Source organism: Colossoma macropomum, unplaced genomic scaffold (assembly GCF_904425465.1).
Source record: "Colossoma macropomum unplaced genomic scaffold, Colossoma_macropomum, whole genome shotgun sequence".
Classification (NCBI taxonomy): Eukaryota; Metazoa; Chordata; class Actinopteri; order Characiformes; family Serrasalmidae; genus Colossoma; species Colossoma macropomum.
The window spans coordinates 32,481,145-32,504,163 of record NW_023494800.1 but is presented as its reverse complement, the minus strand read 5'-3'; the positions used below and the strand labels follow the sequence as shown (position 1 = coordinate 32,504,163).

Below are 23,019 nucleotides of genomic sequence, written 5' to 3'. Positions count from 1 at the left end.
ACGTCACCCGTTTCAAGTAGACGATGCACGGGTTTTCTGGAATAGACTCCGACTCTCGACTCCTGCCAATGGCATCGACTCCACTTTATTTTGAGCAGCTACAGATTACGGTGATATGATGAAAATTTGGAATTATACCAAGTAATATCGTCGATAGCCTACATGATTACAGCTGACTAATGTTTCGACACGTCTTACCATCAGCATTTACATTATTTCACATGATGACGCTGCTGAAGGGGCCAGTTAGGCAGATTTAAGGTAAATTTGTCCAGTGCAGCTGTTGTTATCTTCTTCTTCTTTCCACGAGGCTGAATTTGGCTACTTCACCAGTTTATTGTTCGAATATTGTTTACTGTTGTGTTTTGTTTTCGCTCCTCGCTTCAGTCAGAAAACGCGGAGTCGACAGAGTCATTTCCAGGACTCGACCCCTGCTCCCAGTCGTGTTGGAATCACAGAATCGATTCTTTTGGAATCGACTCTCCGTCTGATGTCTATTCCCAGGCCATCTCTGAACACCTCACGCCCAGTGGCCCCCCACAACAGCTCATCAACGGCTCACACCAGAACAGCTAACGCTCCACATATACCACTATCATATAACTCCAGATCCCCCGCGACCCAGAAGAATAAGCGGCTTAGAAAATGTGTGCTTATCTCCATTTTTTGCCGTTTTTCGTTATTTGACATAATTTGAAAAGGCCAGTTGCCCTTTATGATGTGTCAAAATTTCATGATGGCCCAAAATTATTTATCCATTTACTTATATATATCTATATATCTATATCTATCTATATATATCTATATATCTATATCTATCTATCTATATATATATATATATATATATATATATATATATATATATATATATATATATATCTTTTTGTACATATTTTTCTAGAATCTGCCACTTTGTTCATTCATGCACTTCTATTAAACACTTTCTGGTAGATGCTAAACTGTAGTCTGTTGCCTTGTACCTGTACATGCAATAATCTCTATCTATCTATCTGTCTATCTTTCTATCTATCTATCTATCTATCTATCTATCTATCTATCTGTCTGTCTGTCTGTCTGTCTATCTATCTATCTATCTGTCTGTCTGTTTATCTAACAGTAGCTGCTATGTTATACACTGCACTCCTGTATACACTGGCTGTTTCAGTGTTTCACTTTCTATTTGACAGGACTGTATATTTTTAATATTGTGTATTTACACCATGTGTTTGATACATATATACATTGCACTGTATTTCTATTTGCACTAATACTACATACTGTGAAATTTCTTAAGTCATACATTTTACTAACACTTCTTTTTTACATAATAAAAGTAGACAATCATTATCATGTTAAATTACATCACATGTCACAATATGCCTCTTTGAGTATGTCATGGATAGGGTCAATACATCAAAAACGCTGATCAGCTGCATGTTTAATTGCAAAGAGCTCATAATTAGCGCTGCTAATTGGAATTATTGCAGTGCAGGATGTGAAATGTTGAATATGAGTCATTGTATTCATTGTATTTAATGTAGCACTTCTGGTTCTTTTTTGTCTGTTCTGTTCTGAACCTGCTTTACCTGAATTCTCCTCAGAGCTGTGCATACAACCGCTGGGCTTATTTCCATAGATTCACAACTCATCTGTACACACCCTCCCATGAGGCCCTGGGTGTGTTTAAACTGACTCAAAGGTCCCTACATAGTGGACTACTATCCTCAGAACGAAAGTGAGTGACCGGACTAGGCCTAGAGTTACGTCTCAAATCACTCCATTGCTCACTTTGTTGTGAACCAGTACTACAAAATAAAAGCAGGCTAAGTGACCTGATTACCAGTTTTAGAATAATAGAAAGTGCCATGGATATACATGAAGGAAGTGGTTGAGATTCAATATTAAATGCAATCTTTGGTATTGGTTTGATAATAATAATAATAATAATAATAATAATAATATTGATAATAATAATAATAATAATAATACATTACATGATTACCTGTTGGAGTTCCAAAAAGTCAACATAACTGCAGAACAGAACATGACCAGATTTTATTACCTTCAAACCAGAAGACTAATGGGGTCTTTGGACAAACCTTGTAAACTTGGGACAGTAGGAAAAGTCATAATTATGAAATACTCATTATTATAAGACTTAGTCATCAGTATGAAATGCTAAGTCCTAGTAATGAGATGCTACTTCATAATTATGAAATACTAAGTCGTTATTATGAGATAATAAGCCATTATTATGAGATGCTAAGTCACAATTATGAGATACTAAGTAATAATTATGAAATGCTAAGTTGTAGTAATGAGATGCTAAGTCTTAGTAATGAGATGCTAAGTCATTATTATGAGATTCTAAGTCATTATTATGAGATAATAAGCCCTTATTATGAGATGCTTAGTCACAATTAAGAGATACTAAGTCATAATTATGAGGTATTAGCTCATAGTTATGAGATATGTCATTATCATGAGATGCTAAGTCATTATTGTGAGATACTAAGTCATTATTATGAGATGCTAAGTGACTATTATGAGAAACTAAGCCATTATTATGAAATGCTATGTCATAGTAATGAGACGCTAAGTCATAATTATGAGATATTAAGTCATTATTATGAGATAATAAGTCATATTTCCTGGATACTTAGTCATAATAACAAGATGCTAAGTCATAATTATAGAAAACTTTCTCATTATTATGATTTTATAAATGTCTGTATGTTTTTTCCAGTGACACAAACGGGCTTCCGCAATGTTATGAATATTGATCATTGGTTTGAGGCGGTTTCGTCAGAGTGAGGTCATCGTGAGGGGAAGTGAACGAGGGCGCGATGGGAGCGACTCGAATCGAGCCTCCCTCGTCAGATGGTGTGTAGATCTGCGGAGCTACAGCGCAGCAGCCCGGACTGCCATAAACCCCCCGAAAAGAAGAAGAGCATCCGAGCTGGGAGCTGGCTGGAGTCCCCCCGCCTGCACAACCGTCACACAAGAGGATGAGTTTCTTATTGTGAGTCCCCGAGAGTCGCTAACGCCTGTTTTTGTTGAGAAACTGTCCTAAAATGTCAGAGTTAGCTGCGTCTCTGTGTTACTGAGCTAGGCGGTTAGCCAAACAAGCTGCTGTGGTTCTAGTGCTGCTTAGCCTGCCTAGCTACCACGACCAGCTTAGCTGTTCGCTGATACAGTAATTTGTCTAATTTGACACGAAAAGTCTTAATTGGACAGTAAATGTCCCAAATGTTCCGGCTGCTAAAATGGTTTTCTACGAAGCTTCCTATTCGCCAGCTTCTTATTTGAATTTTCCCGTTCTACCTTAAATGGTGCAGCAGTTACATTCTGGCGCCTCAGGCGTTACAACACTAAGTGCTGCACCATTTAAGGTGGAACGGGAAAATTCTAACAACGAGGTGGCGAATAGGAAGCCAATGTTTGGTTGGCAATATCTTATGTAATAAATATATGTTGCCGCTCAGTTTCACCTGTTTTCACTCTGAATTCGTTTCTTGAACAGATAACCCTGCTGGAAAAACCCATAGAAACCATTAAGTCTTGGTTCCTGATGGTTTTGTAATGTGTTTTGGCTTTTTTGATGGGTTGATATCACGATGTAAAGGCCATAACATTAAAACCACCTCCTTGTTTCTACACTCAGGAGCACTTTGTAGTTCTACAGTTACAGACTGTAGTCCATCTGTTTCTCTGCATACTTTGTAACCCTGTTCTTCAGTGGTCAGGACCCCCATGGACCCCCACAGAGCAGGTACTATTTGGGTGGTGGATCATTCTCAGCACTGCAGTAACACTGACGTGGTGGTGGTGTTTTAGTGTGTGTTGCGCTGGTCTGAGTGGATCAGACACAGCAGTGCTGCTGGAGTTTTTAAACACCTCAGTGTCACTGCTGGACTGAGAATTGTCCACCAACCAAAATATCCAGCCAACAGCGTCCTGTGGGCAGCGTCCTGTGACCACTGATGAAGGACTAGAGGATGACCAACACAAGCTGTGCAGCAGCAGATGAGCTATCGTCTCTGACTTTACATCTACAAGGTGGACTGACAAGGTAGGACTGTCTAATAGAGTGGACAGTGAGTGGACACAGTGTTTAAAAACTCCAGGAGCCCTGCTGTGTCTGATCCACTCGCACCAGCACAACACACACTAACACGCCACCATCACGTCAGTGTTACTGCAATGCTGAGAATGACCCACCACCCAAATAATATGCAGGTCCTGTGGGGGTCCTGACCACTGAAGAACAGGGTAACAAAGTATTCAGAGAAACAGATGGACTACAGTCTGTTACTGTAGAACTACAGGTGCTCCTATGTGGTCAGTGGAGCTGATTAAATGGACAGTGAGTGTAGAAACAAGGAGGTGGTTTTAAAGTTATGGCTGATTGATGTACAGAGCTTTACTAGACTATGGCAGCCTAAACTGGTGATTGGTTTGAGCTGACTGACCTGAAGTTGGCTGAAAAATCAAGAACTTGAGTTCATTGTCTTTGCAGTCCTGTTGGACAGGAAGGAGGACTTGGACGGAAATGTTGTGAGGAAGCAATGCGTGATGTGAATAACCCATGACTGCTCTCTCAAGACATGTCAAATCATGAAAAGGGAACTGCTTTTCTGTCCACAGTGAGCAGCTCAACAAATGGAGCTTTTCTCTGAGTATACTTTCCCCGAATTGGGGTTTGCGCATTCTTGTGAAACGGCCCACATCATAGGAAACTGAATTTCCTCTTTTGTTTTTGGAATAAGAGCTCGATGTAGGATGTAAACGTTGTTAAAAGTTTAAAAAAGTGCCAGTTCGTAATGTGCATACATGCAAAATAATCTGCGGCCTATTTTCGCTGTATTTGTGACGTCAAAAAAAACAATATATTTACATATATCTACCAGTTCAGTGAGCTTGGAAGATAATGTACATTTAGACAGACTGCAGAATTATTGTGATTTACAGAATCCTTGTGATCCAAATTCAGTTGTAAGCATTACAGAGCTGAAACTTGCATTTTCCCTGATGTTAACATAATTCCCATATAATTACCAATGGGGCTAACCTCTGATAGTACTTAATAAATCATTTATAACAATAACTATATCGCTGCTGTGGGAAGAAAACCTCGTATCTCCATTTTTGTCATTTTTCAGTCTTTGACATAATTTGAAAATGCCCAAAACGGCCCAAAATTACTTTGAGAAAAGTCTGGTTCCATTGACTTACATTAAAAGGAAAGTATGTTTTTTCCTTCTCCTGTTAAGTTACCACTTTGGACGTTTTCTGCTGACAACAGCGATAAAATTGTATACTATATGATTGATAACTATATTGGAAGGCACCCTTTTCTGACCAAGTCCCTTTTATTCTCTGCTGAAGCTCAGATCTCATTAATCAGAGTTTTATTTTGTTTCATTTGCAAGCCCATCATTCTTTGTCTGACCGAAAATCTACGTTATAATCTGGTTACACTTTACAGTAAGTGATGACTAACTGATATTACGGAAAGCATTTGTTAACATGAATAACACAAGATACTACATTAACAACGATTAACTAATTAAGTAAACAAATAACAGTTGCATTAATTTGTTACTAAACATGACATTTTCACTTTACATCAGGTAAATTTAGTACTGAGAAACCCATTGGAGCTTTAGTTGAGCTTCTTAGTCCATTTAGGATCTTCTTTGTCCATTAGTACCCAAAAATGGCTAACCATAATTATGTAGAATCTGATGTGTTTTAGTCATGTTAGTCAACACTTACTCTGAAAACAACGTTAAGTAATGCAGTTGTTACTTGTTTACTTAATATTAGCTAACCATTATTACTGTAGCACCTCATGTGTTGTTCATATTAACGAATGCATTATTTAAGCAATAGAACACTCGAGGTGTGTTATCGCGAAATAACGTCACGGCTGTGATTTGGTTGCAGGCATGAGTCGAAGGCGAGTGTCGTAGATCATCACAGCCGTGATGTTATAGTGATAACACACTCCTCGAGTGTTCTACTGCTTTAATACAACAGTTAAATAAATAAAGTAATAAATTAATAAACTGGGCCGTGAACGCGGCGTTTAATATGTTTTAATGTTCGCAGTTCCTTCACCAAATTATAGTTCCTTAACGAGCAGCTCGTTGCTACGTCAGAGTAACGAGCTCCGCCCACTCGCTGCACAGCCGGCAGTTCGTTCTCCAGCTCCTTACACTAAATTCCCAAACTGTCATCACCACTGAGCAGCTTTTCAGTCGGCAGCTGTGACAGAAGAACAGCTAAACAACCTGGAATCAGCCAGAAATGAACCCAACACCATTCGCCAAACGTGTAGTCTGATCTTCAGAGTCTGACCAAATCAGACAGCCATAAAACTGCCGCAATATCAAGTTTAGCTCAGTTTTGTCAGTTTTTGCCAGATCAGTATTAATGTTGTTTTGTTCCAGCCAGTCTGTAAAGCATCTTACAGCCCATTTAGTTTGGCGAATGGTGTTGGGTTCATTTCTGGCTGATTCCAGGTTGTTTAGCTGTTCTTCTGTCACAGCTGCTGACTGAAAAGCTGCTCAGTGGTGACGACAGTTTGGGAATCTAGTGTCGTCTCATCTTCAGAGTCTGACCAAATCGGCTGTCGGTCAAATGTGATCTTAAAAGTGTCCGTTTTCTGTTTGTGGTAAAGTAAGAAGTAAAAATGTTCAAATGGCTTGAGCGTCTCCTACAGCTGTCAAAGTCGTTGCTTAGCAACGGCATCTCAACGGAGTGATACAGTGTTTGTGAAAAACATGCGATGTTATGGTGAAATAACAGCACAGTTAGAACGCCTCTCAACCAGTCAGCTTGCGTGGCCGGAACTAACTGTTGTATAATTATTATTAGTAAACACTTATTGTAAAGCGTCACTGTATGTTAGTTTTTCTAATTGATGCTCAATGTATGTATGTATGTATATATTTCGTTAATTAGTTGGTTTTGTTTGTGTAGTCTCTAATTAAGTGCATTTTTTTCGGTTTTATGCAGTTTTAACTAACTGTAGGTTAGAATAATTGTACAAAGGCAATGAGTAGATAAAGGTGAAGCAATGAAAAAAGAGAGAGCCTACAGCAGTTAGCCCCGCCCATTCACCCTGAAGTTATAAGGAGTGTTTCAGTCTGCTTTTTGAATGATACGCAGTCAATCAGAACAGAGCTCATTTACATATGTCAGTCTTAAAGGCACAGTAACAAAAACAGCCTGTTTAATTGTAAGGGGTAAAGAAGGGTTGGAAAGTGGTCATGTAGAAGTAAATTGTGACTGTTTTTGATAGATAAACCCATGTATAAGTTTATAAATGTATCTCTCTCTCTCTCTCTCTCTCTCTCTCTCTCTCTCTCTCTCTCTCTCTCCGTGTCCTCCCTCACGCCTGTCTGCCTGTGTCTGTTTTTCCTCTTAGTGGAAATCGCTCGTCTAAGACGTTCAAGCCGAAGAAGAACATTCCGGAAGGTTCTCATCAGTATGAGCTGCTGAAACATGCTGAGGCCACGCTGGGCAGCGGGAACCTGCGGATGGCCGTGATGCTCCCGGACGGAGAGGACCTCAACGAATGGGTGGCTGTCAACAGTAAGAAGGATCTTACATGCACTTTTCTCCCCTGCTTAGTCATTTACATTTCCCACCCGTTCTCTCACGATGCTACCAAGCTGGGAGGGTGAAGGCCAGAACTTCACATGCACATGTGTCAGGCTCCAGTCCTCGTGGTCCAAAATACAGCAGACTTCAGCCTCATTAAAAACACCTGATTCAGCTCATCAGCTGATTAGCAAGACCTTCATGAGGTCCCCAGTTTGACACGCGTGCTCCACTGCAACTAGAATGCCTTTTGAAACAAAGGCATTCACACTATTAAAAGAACATTGAGTGGCAAAACTTTATAGGCATCAGGTTCTGTGTTTTACTATTAAGCTCAACAAAAAAGCCATTCACTGGAAGAGGAAAAAAGGCAGGAACATGAAATATGAAATTGCCTCCCGCCAACCAACAAACAAACCAAAAAATAATAAAAATAACAAAGTGTTTGTTATAATGAGAGTAAGAATATGATAGTGTTTCTTTTAAAGTGATAGAATATTAAAAAAATGAAAATGTTTGATAGTTAGAGCGTGATTGGGGGAAAATAAAGCTCACAGCTAAAATGGGGAATTAGTGTGGAAGGACCCAAACCGTCACAGTTACTACTGGCAATAACGAAAAGCATGCTGGGATTTTGTATGAATTGTTTCTGACTCATAACTCATTGGAAGAAGTGGCGAAAGTGCAAATTCTAAACTTGCAGTCTGGACCACATTCATGTTTGTGAGTAGAAGAGCAGATTGTTGTTGTACAGACTTTGTTTTTCAGAAAGAAAAAAATATCCTTTCAGTGAAAAAACTGTCAAAACAGAATGTAATGTATGCAAAGTAACTATGTGGTTGGCATGACAATGTATTTACATTTCAGTAGTATAGCTCAACCACAGTAATAACTTCACCGTTGACAAATTCAGAATTCTGTCAGCGTTCGTTAGTGGATTTCATGTTGTCTGGATGTCTGCTGAAACACTGGGTTGGCTGGAGCTCTCCAGAGCACTCGGTCCTTTCAGATGGTGACCATGGCAACTGGCCATAGACGAAAAGGCAAATGTCACTTTGGCTGACCAAGTTCTTCAGCACTGGCTCTAGGACTGCTTTTGTTAAGAAGAATTCACTGTCCTGAAGTGTTTTAGGTGTCTCGTCAGTCAGATTTGGTGAATTGATCGTAAATTTGGCGGACTGGAAGGCTTAGATTGGTGTCGGCAAAATTCTAGATTAAAAATATTGCTTTACTCGCATCATGATTTTTCACTGAACAGTTGTGTCATGTTGATTTTTCATTAATTTCACTTTTACATTATGAATTACATTTACATTTGTTTTACATGTAGTATCACCAGTTCTTTCCCTTTTTAAGTCAAAAACATGCAAAAACATAACAAAAATGTCAAACGTTTATTCTTTTTTTTGAAACAAGACTTCATTATATAACTACATCATGTAACTTCATTATACTCGAATCATAATAAAATATGTCCTCGTCTTCTTACAAACAAACATGAGGCGATGTCAGAGTAGAGCTGCTTTTTGTTCCCTTTACACGCTGTTAGTGTCTCTGTTTACATGCAAAGATTTTCTCCAATCTGATTGAACACATTCCGATTATAGATTAAGACTGAGGTGTTTATTCTCACTCTACTCAACACTCTGATTAAAATCTCTGTTTACATGCTCGCTACAAGTAATCAGATCCAAAATGACGCACATGCATAAAGAACCGCTTAGTGTAAACGTTACCATGACAGCGAACATCAAGTGAGTCCAGTCAGAGTGAGATGAGCAGCAGTGAGCAGTGCTTGTGTTTTTAATAGCTTTAAAATGATGTCAGACTCAGGAAAACGTCCTTCACATGTCCTTATTAAAGAAGGCCGAGAGGAGGACGTCGTGTTCTGAGACACATAAGCTGGACGTCCGTCCCACCGCCGTCTTTTAAAGATCAGAGCATAAACTTCGTCTCCTCTGCAGACCAGTTTCTGCTCCGCCATGTTGAACGGTATAAACTTTCACCATGACGCGACGAACATGATCAGAACGTACTTAAACTTTCCGATAGGGAATGTAATCAGATACAGGCGTTTACACGGATATTATTCTTCTATTTAACAGATTATTTACAGGATTACCCACCTCGATCAATCGGATATAAACTGTATTCTGAATGGCCTCAATCAGACTAGACTATTCCGATTGAGGTGTTTACATGGACGCATTCTATTCCGATTGAGCCATTAGTCGGACTATTAACGGATTATTAGGCTGCATGTAAATGTGGCCACTGTCGGTAGTCCTTCGCAGTTACGGTGAAATAAGATCCAGTGGTAATGGATGTCCACGCAGCACGTTACAGCCGTCCTACTCGTTTTTAGTGACTTCATTACTTTGGTTTTGGTCTCGTTGTAGAGACGGGGTGGGCGGGGGATCACTGTGTCAGTAAAATATCTTTGAGACGGCACGTGTGCAACATTGCGCGAAAGCCCTGTTTCGCAACGACTGAGAATTGGCAGGCAGACTGCAGGTCACCTAGCAACAATGCGTTATTCACATTTATGAGCAGAGCAGTTGTTTTCCTGGTACGTTAAATCTGCAACATGAGACAGTCAAACACTAAAAAGTCGCAAAGATGAAGTCGCTTCTCTTCCGAATTTTCTCGTTCCACCTTAAATGGTGCCGTATTTACATTTCGGCGCCTCAGTCAGAATTTAAGGTGGAATGGAAAAATTTGAACAAGAAGCTGGAGAATGAGAAGCGACTTCAGCCTCGTAAGACAGCGGAAATGTTGAGAGACATTTTACAAGAAACTGCTCTAGTGCTCTAGTCTTCCTGGATGCTGTTCTCTTTGGCTTACCAGTGTTTTAACTATTGACCAATGCAAATCTGATATTTGGTCACTAAAAACTGCTAAGCTTTGATAAGAGCTGTTTTCAGTTGAAGCGCTCCACTTAAAGATGATGATCTTAAAGTGGTCTACAACGCTTTTGGGACGGGATTAGTTATGTCATGGGATAATGTCATTTTCACTGCCATTTCTCAGTGATTTTAGTCCTGTCTGAATCCACCAGGTCAGTCCTGTAAAGTCTCCTGTGTCTTTTACCTGCTACAAAATATGCCGTAGAAACAACCTCAGGTTGTATACCTCAACGTTTATTTAAAATTCTGCATAATTAAATGGTTAACATTTGTCAGCAAAGTCATTCAGAGTGGTTTGGTGTGAAATGCTCTGTTCTAGAGAAACTCACCGAGTCAGAATTATTCACAGTGGTGGTGATAGGAACCAGACGTCCAAAGTTACCTCAGAGAAATTAATTGGCTGCAGTGGTTCCAAATACAGCTTAATATTTTCAGATTTTCCACTATTTTACCATCATTAACATTCCATATAAGCTCAGAAGACTCGTGTAGGTTCACTGGTGGTTTTGGACAGTAAATAAAATGTCTATATTTGTGTTGTAGTCATGGCAACCCCTGGTTCCTATCACCACCACTGTAAAGACATCTGATCCATTTCACACCAAACCACTCTGAATGGCTCTGTCAGCATTTCAAACACTTGAAGCACCTGAAGAAGCGGTTACTTGTGTTTTCTGTGGCTCAGATGAAGCTGATATGTGTTGTCCGATCTCAGGTGTGCCTCTCTGAACTTTAAAACATGCAAAAAACAACAGAAAACGGCAAGCTGCGTTCACGTATGAGAGCTAGGTAGATGGTTAGGGTAAAGGAAACTGTTTTTATTTTGACATTTTCAACTGTTTTCTGGAGTAAATCGCATGGCCAGATGGTAACCTGGCATTACCCCCACCTCCTCATCCTGTCCCAATAGTACTTAAGATGATGAAACTTCTCACTCTCCTTCCCCACAGGAGGAACTACACATCACACAGTGCTTAGAGCTTATAGTTATGAGCTATGAGGGTCAAATATGTTCTTGTTTTCACTGACCATAGTAACCACGTTAGTGATTGTAAAACACTGTGAGACTTAAACAGGGTGTTGTGCAAAAGTAGAAGTGCTGGTGATCTGATTGTGTCCTGTTCTGAAGTGACCGTGTGGAGCTCTGTGCTGAATCTTAAGTAGGCTGCTTTGTCCTGTTCTCCATTCCAGTGGCACAGCCTTATTTACACAGAGACACACAGTCCAGAACCAGAGACACTCATTTCCGCAGCACACGCACACACATAAGGCTGACGGACAGTGTTTGACCCCAAACAACCCCCCCCACGCCCATCAAAACACACCCACTTTTAGATTGTTTGTAAAGCTTTGTTCCCATGAGAGGTGCATGGAGACTAGCCTTGGGCTGATATTTGATTTTAGTGGTAGGCAGTATAGCCTACGATTTAGATTACAGTATAATTGAAGTTTCTGACAGTTTTCATTATACTGGGTGTCCCAAAAAATTTATATCATTTCGTAGTCTAATAACAGCCAATTCTCCCTCAAATGATCTCAAATTTAAACAAAATGTGTAAAAACTAACCAAGTTTAATTTTTAATGTTTTTCAGGTTGAAGAATGGTGTTCACTAGAAATGATCATTTTGTGTGTTAGAATGTGTTCGAACACACTCAAACGAGAGTGTGCAGCGTGCATTTTCCAGAAAATTCAATAAATGATTCTGATTTCATACAAAATCTTTCATTAGAATTGATATCGTCAGCATAACAATACAATTTCAGTAACAAGTAGAATCTTACCTAGTATCTAAAGTTTGGACATGAATTTCAGAATTTGGTACAGTGTGTCCCTCTGTTGCTTTAATGACACTAGAGCTGCCAAAGCCTCTGATCAGTAGATCAGATCCACCTGAGAGTCGTTTAAACACGAACTTCGAAGATTTAAGACTAAAATCTAGAAGATTTTAATACTATAAAAGAAATCTAACCTTGACAATCGTCAATGTGACAAATTTGCTTGAATTTAAATATTGACCAAGGGAATAGTGCAGAATCTTGAATATATCTTCTTCATTTTATCATGATTTTTTTTTTTAATTCTACTCCTTACTATTATTTTTATTTTATTTACTATATTTACTTATATTTACTTACTACATTTTATTTTATTATTTACATATTTTCAGGTTTAAATAGGTTAAATAGGTTTTCTTCAATGTGGTCTCAGACTTGTGGACCCCACTGTGTGTGTGTGTGTGTGTGTGTATGTATATATATATATATATATGTATATGTATATATATATATATGTATATATATATATATATACACACACAGTGGGGTAAATATATGTGTACACAAACATATTTCTAAAAATAAAAACGTTTTTAGATGCTTAAGCAATCATATTTTTGAACATTGGGCATTTACAAAATGCCAAAAAAGTAGTTTTGTTTGGGGTCGGCAACAATTTAAGTTTAAGTTGAGTTTGTGGTTTGCCTGCTGAAACTGCTGTCTTTGCTTTCTTTAGCCTACATATACTATCTTTAGTCTATTATGTTGAATTAACTGATTAAATAAAAAAAAACATGTTAAGTAACACTGAGCCTTGCCTTTAGGTAATAAACAACTTAATTTCCCATTAGAAATGTATGCTGGTTGGTACAGGTGTTACTGCTGCTGTGGGTTTCCTCCCTTTCAAAGATGGCGAAAAAAAACTCCTAATAGCGCCTGCATGTGGTACACATTAATTATTGTAGAGAAAATTAGTTATCTATATATTTCACAACATGAACATTAAAATACAAACCTTTTACATTAAAATGTCAGTTTGTTACACTTTATGAGATTAATACTTTTTAAGAATCATCTTATGTCATTTTTATCTCCGAGCTATAAATTTACAGCACTTTCAACGTTTATAGCACCGGTGCTAAATGCTCAAAAAAAAGTATCGCTGTTGTTGGAACATAAGCTTGTATGTCCATTTTTGCCATTTTTCAGTTTTTGAGATGATTTCAAAATTATTGTTGTCCTTTACATTGTGTGAATTTCATGATGAATGAATCAAAGGAAAGGGTCCAAAATTACTTGGGAAAAAAAGTCTGGTTTCATTGACTTACATTAAAAGTAAAGTACGTTTTTTCCTTCTCCTGTAAAGTTACCTAGCTTCTGACAACAGCAATAAGAGAATCCTTGGACAAAACCCCAAACTCTGTATTCTCCTACGTCTGTAACATGATTATGACTGTGAGTCACTCTGGATAAGAGCGTCGGCCAAATGTCATAAATGTAAATGTAACTGAATATCAGTGATGTCGTTTATTCAGATAATTCTGCAGACGGAGACCGTTGGTCTAAATTTACATTGCTGTGTAAACTTAATGGACACACAGAGAGCGCACAGTCGTAAAGAGTGAATCTCTGTGGTGTGTGTAGTGTTTCTCTCTCTCTCTCTCTCTCTCTCTCTGTTTTGCATGCTATTCAGTGATAGCTCTGACTGTTATTGCCTTTAAATGCACGTTAGAGTGACTGTGTTGTGTGTTGCATGTGTGCAGCGGTGGACTTCTTTAATCAGATCAACATGCTGTATGGGACCATCACAGACTTCTGCTCTGAGGACAGCTGTCCGGTTATGTCAGCGGGACCCAAGTAAGCCTCTGTGTGTGTGTCTGTGTGTGTGTTAGGCTGGGTGTACAGATTACCTTCTATATGAATGTTTTGGAACCTTTATATCAAGGCTGCACACTACAAGTAGAAATGAAGATTTTTGGCCTGTCAGCATTTTAAGATAAATTGTTTATATCGTATATTACCTTAAACTGTAATCAATAATGTCAAAACTCTGCAGAGGTACATTATATGGACAAAGGTATTGGGACACCTACACATCACACCCAGAGAAGGTTTTATGAGTCCTATTGTGAATCCATACACATTAATATAGAGTTGGTCCCACTTTGCAGCTCTAACAGCTTCCACTCTTCTGGGAAGATTACAAGTCTACAAGATGTTGGAGAGAGTCTGTGGGAATTTCTGCCCATTCACCCAGGAGCATTTGTGAGGTCAGACACTGATGTTGGATGAGAGGGTCTGGCTCACAGTCTCTGTTCTAGTTAATCCATAAGGTGTTTGATGGGGTTGAGGTCAGGGCTCTGTGAGGGCCAGTCAAGTTCTTCCACACCAAACTCACCCAGCCATGACTTTATGGAGCTCACTGGGGCTCAGTCATGCTGGAACAGAAAAGGTTCTTCCCCAAACTGTTCCCACAAAGTTGGAAGCATACAGTTGTCCAAAATGTCTTGGTGATGAAGCACTAAGATTTCCCTTCACTGGAACTAAGGGTTCTAGATCAACCCCTGAAAAACAGCCCCATATCATCATCCCTCCTCCACCAAACTTTACAGCTGGCACAGTGCAGTCAGGCAGGTAACGTTCTCCTGGCATTCGCCAAACCCAGACTCGTCCATCAGACTGATCGATAGAGAAGCCGAATTGGTCACTCCACAGAATACGTTTCCACTGCTCCCGAGTCCAGTGGCAGCGCGTTACACCCCTCCATCCATCGCTTTGTATTGTGCATTTTGATTGTAGTCTTGTGTGGAGCTGTTTGGCCATGGAAACCCATTTCATGAAGCTCTTAACGTGCAGTTCTTTTGCTGATGTTGCTTCCATAGGCAGTTTGGAACTCTTTAGTGAGTGACTCAACAGAGGATAGGCACTGTGCGCTTCAGCACTCGGCAGCTCCACTCAGTGAGTTTGGGTGGTCTAAGGCTTTGTGGCTGAGATGTTGTTGCTCCTAGATGCTCCCATTTCACAATAATAGCACTTACAGTTGTCGGGGCAGATCTAGCAGGACAGAAATTTCACCAGCTGACTTGTGGTGGCATCCTAGTGCCATGATTAAAGTCACTGAACTCATCAGTACAACCCATTCTACTGCCAGTGTTTATTGAGATTGCAAGGCTGTGTGCTTGATTTTATCCACCTGGTAGCAATAGGTGTGGCTGAAACACCTGAACTCAGTAATTAGGAGGGGTGTCCCAATCCGTATGTCTATATATTGTATATTTATTTTAGAAAGTTACTTCTCCTGTAAAGCTACTTTGTGACAACGCTTGTTGTAAAAAGCACTGTATAAATAAACTGTTACTTGTTCTGTATTGAAAAAATCTTTGCTGTAAATGTTGTTTAAATCAAGTGCTCTTTGGTGTCAAGGAAAAACTCACTGAGGTGAAAGAGAGGAAAAAACTCTCCAAACCAAGACACTCCTTTATTGTATTGACATGTCCTGGCTGGACTGTTAAAAATGCCCACATGTAGCAGCTCATGCCTTCTTTAGGGCATAATACAAATGAGCCGAGGGAGGTGTATATACATGCCCAGTTGATCAGTCAAGCCCAAACACAGGTGCCTATGATCAGTCAGATGAAAGGTGCACCAACTAGACCCCATTGCTTCATTGAAGCAATTTCATTGGCTAAACATTCCAACTAATTGATTTTGCGTGTGCAAAGATACTTACCCACTTAAAAGCAATAGCCAAAAAAACACGAAACAAAGTGACAAATGCGTAGAATATAAAACTTTTCAACATTAAAAATAGCATTTAGCATTTGTTTACACACATACAGAAACAGAAATGAGGTAAATCTCACAATCATCACAGTAACAGTCTTTAATTACGGCTTTAGCTTCGTCCAAACCCGGCACAACCATGCCATGTCATATTTCACTGAAAAGCTTGTTTCCTGTAGAGTCTAGCTGCAAATATGTCTATTTCCTTTGTATGACAACATTCTCATTCTAATGCAGTTCTAAGGCCCATCAACATCTCTACATTCAGGAACAAAAATCTCAGCTTCTGCAACACCTGCATTCATGAAGTTTTACAAGGTCATTCCTGGCCATGTTCTAAAGGATTGTACATACTAATATATTGTTAATAGCTGGATTTGTGCTAGATTTTTTACTACAAAATGGGCTGAAAAACATGTATCATGTTTTCTTGATTAAAGAAGAAAACAGTGGGATTTTGCGTGTGGCATTTCCGAGGGGCCTGGGGTGAATTTTAACAGCCCTGTGACTTTTCAGTAGGGATGGAAATCTGAGAATTATGATCTGATATCTGATATTTTATGTGTACATACCTTCTGATGTCAACATCATTTATAAAATGTCAAATTAGGACTAAATCTGTCTGGATTGGCATCTAAGAGAAATATAGCATTTATCTGTAGAGGGTCACAAATGCAGTAAAATGAATAAAATGCAGATATATTAGTATAGTAACCCAACTGAGCATTCTGCTCCTCTGAAGTTTAATAAATACATCAACAAATATCGGTTTGAAATATCGGCCAAATCTAAACATCTATCTGATTGTGTTGGTTCTTTTTTGTGCAAATATCTACTGATACCCATATAATTCTGATATCATTGCACAGCCCTAATTTCCAGCCCTCTGACACGCTGTGCATGTGCGCGTGTGCATTTGGCTTCCTAATAGTTGTGTGTACATTTTCTCACTTTTTGGCTTTAGAGGACCATATAAATGTGCAGGAACATTTGCTACTGAACACTGACATAACCGTGCTATAAACATGCCATAGCAGATGCCATAAGCTGTTCTGACAGCTTTTAACATCCTAATTTTTGCGATGTGCTCTAGTTAGCTGTCATGACATGAAGCATTTGTTGACGCTTGTTATGACAGTTCACAGTAGCAGTAACAGGATGCTGTTATATTACTGAACAGAATCTGTCATTGCAGCTCATGACAGCCTATAACACCTGCTATGATATGCTTATGGCATGGCTATGTTGGTGTTATGTAGTCGTGTGTGTATGTATGTTAATGGACGGCTGTTCTCCTAAACAGATATGAATATCACTGGGCAGACGGGACCAACATCAAGAAGCCAATCAAATGCTCTGCTCCAAAATACATAGACTACCTGATGACCTGGGTGCAGGACCAGCTGGATGACGAAACTCTCTTCCCATCCAAAATAGGTAAAGAAAGCTCTCAGCAAACCTTTAATAAGCGCTGCAAATTAGAGCAGATTAGTGTTACAGAAGGCAGCAGTGTACAGGTTAGACTCCAACCAATCACACAGTAGTTTATTGAGGGCTGTGAGAGTCCTGACTAAACCTCAGATGATCCAGATGAGTGTTTCTGTGGGAGTTTTGTTGAAACAGGGCATTCACATGATCAAATTATAATAGAGGTCTGTTTTTATCCATATCACATCAAAGGGGATTTTAATATACAGAGGATATAAAAAGTCTACACACCCCTGTAAAATGCCAGGTTTTTAAGATTTAAGATTTATTTCCACCGTCAGTGTGACCTATAATCTGTACAATTCCATTGAAAAACAAACTGAAATGATTTAGAGGGGGGGAAATAAAAATAAAGAACTAAAACAATGTGGTTGCGTAAGTGTGAACACCCTCTTATAATTGGGGATGTGGTTGTGTTCAGAATTAGCCAATCACATTTAAACTCATGTTAAATAGTAGTCAGTACACAGCTGCCATCATTTAAAGTGATTTTGAATAACCCATATAAAGTTTAGCTGTTCTAGTTAAGTGGCAAGACGAAAGCCTTTTCTAACAAAGAAAAACATCCAAGCCCGGCTATGTTTTAACAAAACCTACATCAGGTCTGCCAAAAGTATGTGGGAAAACATGTTATGGTCTGATGAGACCAAGGTTGAACTTTTTGGCAATAATTCCAAAAGCTAAGTTTGGTGCAAAGCCAAAACTGCGCATCAACAAAAGAACACCATACCCACAGTGAAGCATGGTGGAGGCTGCATTATGCTTTGGGGCTGTTTTTCTGCAGCTGGAACTGGGGCTTTAGTCAAGGTGGAGGGATGACAATGACTCAAAGCAAACCTCCAAATCAACAAAAGAATGGCTTCGCCAGAAGAAGATCAAAGTTTTGGAAAGGCCCAGCCAGAGCCCAGACCTGAATCCCATTTTAAATCTGTGGGTAGACCTGAAGAGGGATGCCCTCGCAGTCGGACAGATTTGGAGCGCTTTTGCAAGGAAGAGTGGGCAAAGATTGCCATGTCAAGATGTGCCATGCTGATGGACTCCTACCCAAAAAGACTGAACGCTGTCATAAAGTCAAAGGGTAACAAAGTAATAGTTTAAGGATGTGCATATTTATGCAACCACATTGTTTTAGTTCTTTATTTTTTATTTTCCCCCCTCTAAAAGATTTCAGTTTGTTTTTTTAATGGAATTGTACAGATTATGGGTCACATTGAAGGTGAAAATAAATCTGAAATGGTTCATCTTGGTCTACTTGTTTTACATGACGAAAACCTGCCACTGTATGTAATTTTATCCATATTGTGCAGAACGTTTGTAGAATATGCAGGAAATGTGAAATATTATATGCCTATTATAAAATAAGGCATTCAGAAAGCACTTTGTGGGTGGTCTACTGTAGTTTGGATGCATCATGAATTAAGCCACTCTTTAATGACTTCTTATAGTCACTAACAGGTTGGTGCTGATGCAGTCCATCAATGCACCAGTGTGATGCTGTCATAACTCCCTTGTATGTCTATCTTTCTCTTTCTTCTTTCACTTTCCTTCTCTCTCACTATCCAGGAGTCCCATTCCCTAAAAACTTCATGTCTGTGGCAAAAACCATCCTGAAGCGTCTGTTCAGGGTCTATGCTCATATTTACCACCAGCACTTTGACTCGGTCATGCAGCTACAGGAAGAGGCCCACCTCAACACCTCCTTCAAACACTTCATCTTCTTCGTACAGGTAACTCAGCCTCTTATTTTCTCTATTTTCCCACTTATGTCAACTGAACACTCACTAAAAAATTAAGATGAGAACAGTACTTGATTAAACGAATGGAGACTGAATGTAACGGCGCATGATGATGTATTTCACATTTTTAATTTCTGTCGTGGGGCAAAAGTAGATTATCTGCCTCCGATGTAGCTCGATATTAAAATAATCCAGCACCTGATTATAACTTTTTAATTATTAGGTGAATTGCTGTGCCATTATTTTGAGATAATAAGTCATTATTTTGAGATACCAAGTGATTACTTTGACACAGTGTCTCATTATTTTGATTATTGCTCATTGCTGTGTTTCTTCTCTTTTTATTTCTTCAGGAGTTTAACCTGATTGACAGGAAGGAACTGGCACCCCTTCAAGAGCTAATCGAGAAACTGACAACGAAGGACAGATAGAGAGAGACAAAAAGAAGAAAGCGTGATCCTTCTGTCATCTTACTGCTCTCTATAATATGCTCTCTCTCTCTGTCTCTCTCTCTCTCTCTCTCTCTCTGTCTCTTTCTCTCGCTCTCTCTGTTTCTCTTACGCTTTGTACAGACGCCATTCCCTGATTTGTACTCTATAGCACACGCTAAGCTAATGTTAGCTGGGCAACAGGAAACGCTACAAGAAACAAGTTAGCATGATGCTAATGGCTATAAAGGGAGTGTGAACTGGTCACTCTTAACTAGGCGATGTATTTTGTTGATTTGTTGCTTTACAAGGAAGGAAAAGTGTTTATTTTCTAACATCGAGCCTTGATTGTGTTTAGTTTCGCGCGGTTTGAGTGGCCCGCCACCTTGTGGTCGCTCATCGTTATTGCGTCGTATCCACCAGGTAGCGGTGAGGCTGCGCAGTGTCGATCCACTGAATACGTGACGTGCTCGTGTCTCTTCTCAGAGGGGATCTGGGTTATCGGTGTAAGTGAAGCTGACAGCAAAAGGATGCCATACAGATGAATATATAAAGTCTATTTTCCTATGCAATTATTGTGCTATTTTGCTTATCTGTTCTTAACGCTTAGCAACACTAGTCATTAATATCAGTTAATATTTTCTCCCTTAGTTTCTCTGCCTTTCGTTTATTGCATTCCTAATGGACAAAATTGTGATTGAATATGATTTATGCTGGAAATGCTATATGCTGACTTTTTTTAAATACAGATTTATTGGTGTTGTATTAGCAAGCACAGATCTTCACTGTTAGTTGTGTTATATTAGGTGAACATGAGCTTCGTGTAGAAAGAGCGACTCGCTATATTCTATACTTTTACGTTAATGTTTAATAGAGATATTAAAATCAGACTGACTAACTCAGGAACTTTGGGGCCAGAGCCTGTATAGTTTTCCGTCAGTGATTGGAGCTGCTGACTTGTCGACTGTGGACTGATTTTGCACTGATGTTTGGAGTGCAGAGGCCCTCTGTAGTTAGTTTTGTAGATCTGACATTGAAATTGCTGGTGGTGATTTAGGTGGGCATTGACCCTGACATGAATTCTTGGTGTGTTTCTCTCTTTTAAATGTCTTGTTTTTGTTTCTAGTTCTTATTTGTCCACTTTTACTGACCACTCTGAGTTTGTTTTAGTTTATAGAACACTATCTCTCTTTCCTTAGCAGTTTAGTTTGTTTACTTTGAATTGATTTCAATGATTTAACCCTAACAGGTCATTTTTTTCCCTCAGAAATATTACAGCAGGTGTGCCAACTGTTAACTCTTATTGGAAACTTTTAAATATTTATATGAATAGCAATGTTTGCCACTGAGAGATAGATAGATAGATATATTTTCCCTGGATTGTATAATATTTAGGACATTTTTGTTTGATTATATCTAAATGATATGTACAGCTGCGACAGCTGGAATGAGCATTTTACAAAAAGGGTTACTGATGATTGTTTTACAGTAATAAAATGCTGTATATTGGCAAGTAAAAATATAGTGGACGGGTTTTCATTTCAATTTATGGTGATAAGTGGTGCTCATGATATGATAGGATAACTTGGTGGGGACTGGGGAGGTGGGGGCCGAGGGTAATATGTGCAATCCTTATTTTCTCTGTGGAAATGAAATATCATATCATCACACCATTCACTCCCCAGTCCATACAGTCCATAAATGTAAATTGAGCTGTTTTCAATTCACTGGTTCTGTGATGTCACATTACATTCACATATATCCGCCTATTCAGTCTGCAGCGGTTTAGCTCCGCCCACTGTGATGAGGCAAACGTGTTGCCCATCACCAGAGGACTGTGTGTGTAGTACTTACCTGAACACCTACCTGTAATACTCACCTGTCGTCTGTTTCCTAACACCAGCACCAAAAGGGAGGCAGAGCAGACGAAGGTCACTCATGAGCGTGCCGGAGGGCCCACGGCTAGCTCATGAGAGGGGTGATGTGTCTACCTAGGGCACAGAAGACAGAGTGAGACAGGCTAGTCAATGCGCGCACTGTATGAAATGTCCCACCGGTAATTTCACGCGTCAAGACCTTGTGAGATGTAATTATGATTTTATTCACCCTTGTTCTTAATCCACTCTTATAGGACAGCAACACCCCTGCAGAGTGGAATGGTTCAGCTCAGGTGATGCAGGGGTGGGGCTAACCCTATAAGAGGCAGGGGAAGGGTTTAGTAGGGGGCTAGCTCGAGGATACTCACCTCAGACTGCGAGGAGACTGAGAAGAAAGGAGTAAGAGCTGAGCTAAAAAGAGTATAGTCCTGTGGCCCTGTGGCCTGAGACTATTTATACTTACCTGTACTGATCGAGTCGGGTGAACATTTTACCTACCATTTACTTTGTGTTTGTACAGTTTTTCTTTTGTGTGTTTCACCGTGTAAATAAATCTCACTCATTGCAAAGAATCATCCAGAGTCGTCACATCCTCAGCCTGCAACTCCATTCCACTACCCATTCAGTCACAAACTACCCGGTGACTTCGTGTCTCCTAACGGGGTTCGGCAAAGCATCGTCACACCCACTCACACTGAAGTTATAAGGAGTGTTTCAGACTTCAGACTGCTTTCTGAATGAGGCAGAGCCACTCAGAATAGAGCTCATCAGTCTTAAAGGCACAGTAACAAAACAAGCCTGTTTAATTCTAAGGGATAAAGAGAGGTTGGAAAATGGTCCTGTACACATGATTTATGACTGGTTTTGATACATAAAACCACTCAAATGTGATACGTGGAGCTCAGGTGGGGAAAAAATACAATGTAAGAAGAAGACATGGTGCTATTTATTAATGAGCATCATCCTCCTGTTCATGCTAAACCAATTCACAGATATGGTTTACAAGAATAGGACATTGTTCTAAAAGGGGAATTCCACCAATCTTTTTTTTTTTTTAATTCTGGTCATCTGGTCTGGTTCTTATCACCACCACTGTGAAAGATTCTGACTTTGTAAGGTTCTCTAGAACGGAGAATTTCACACCAAACCACTCTGAAGGACTCTGTTTACATCTCAACTATTTAATTACGTAGAATTTAAAGGGGCACTTTGCCCCCATTCTCCCTGTTTATTCAGTATAATCATCGTTATGTTTGGTTGAACTCCGCCAGCTGTCATGTCGAAAGCGAAAACACAGACTAACCAATCAAAATACTTCTAATGCTGACCAATAGGGAGCCTTTGCCGTACTGCCCGCCCCCCGTCTCCCATTGGCTGAATTTGTTTATCGCTCCGCCCCAGCGGTGCTTACCG

The 23,019-nt window shown here is 39.5% G+C and overlaps 1 protein-coding gene across 1 annotated transcript; it reads left to right on the top strand.

The window, feature by feature from the left end:
• The first annotated feature begins 2,878 nt into the window (after positions 1 to 2,878).
• Positions 2,879 to 20,106, top strand: mob1bb (MOB kinase activator 1Bb). The gene is made up of 6 exons (XM_036588822.1): positions 2,879 to 3,022; positions 7,436 to 7,602; positions 14,058 to 14,151; positions 17,381 to 17,514; positions 19,129 to 19,292; positions 19,655 to 20,106. The coding sequence occupies exons 1-6, from the start codon at positions 3,009 to 3,011 to the stop codon at positions 19,730 to 19,732; spliced, it is 651 nt and encodes a 216-aa protein (XP_036444715.1). The 5' UTR covers positions 2,879 to 3,008; the 3' UTR covers positions 19,733 to 20,106.
• Positions 20,107 to 23,019: the final 2,913 nt, after the last annotated feature.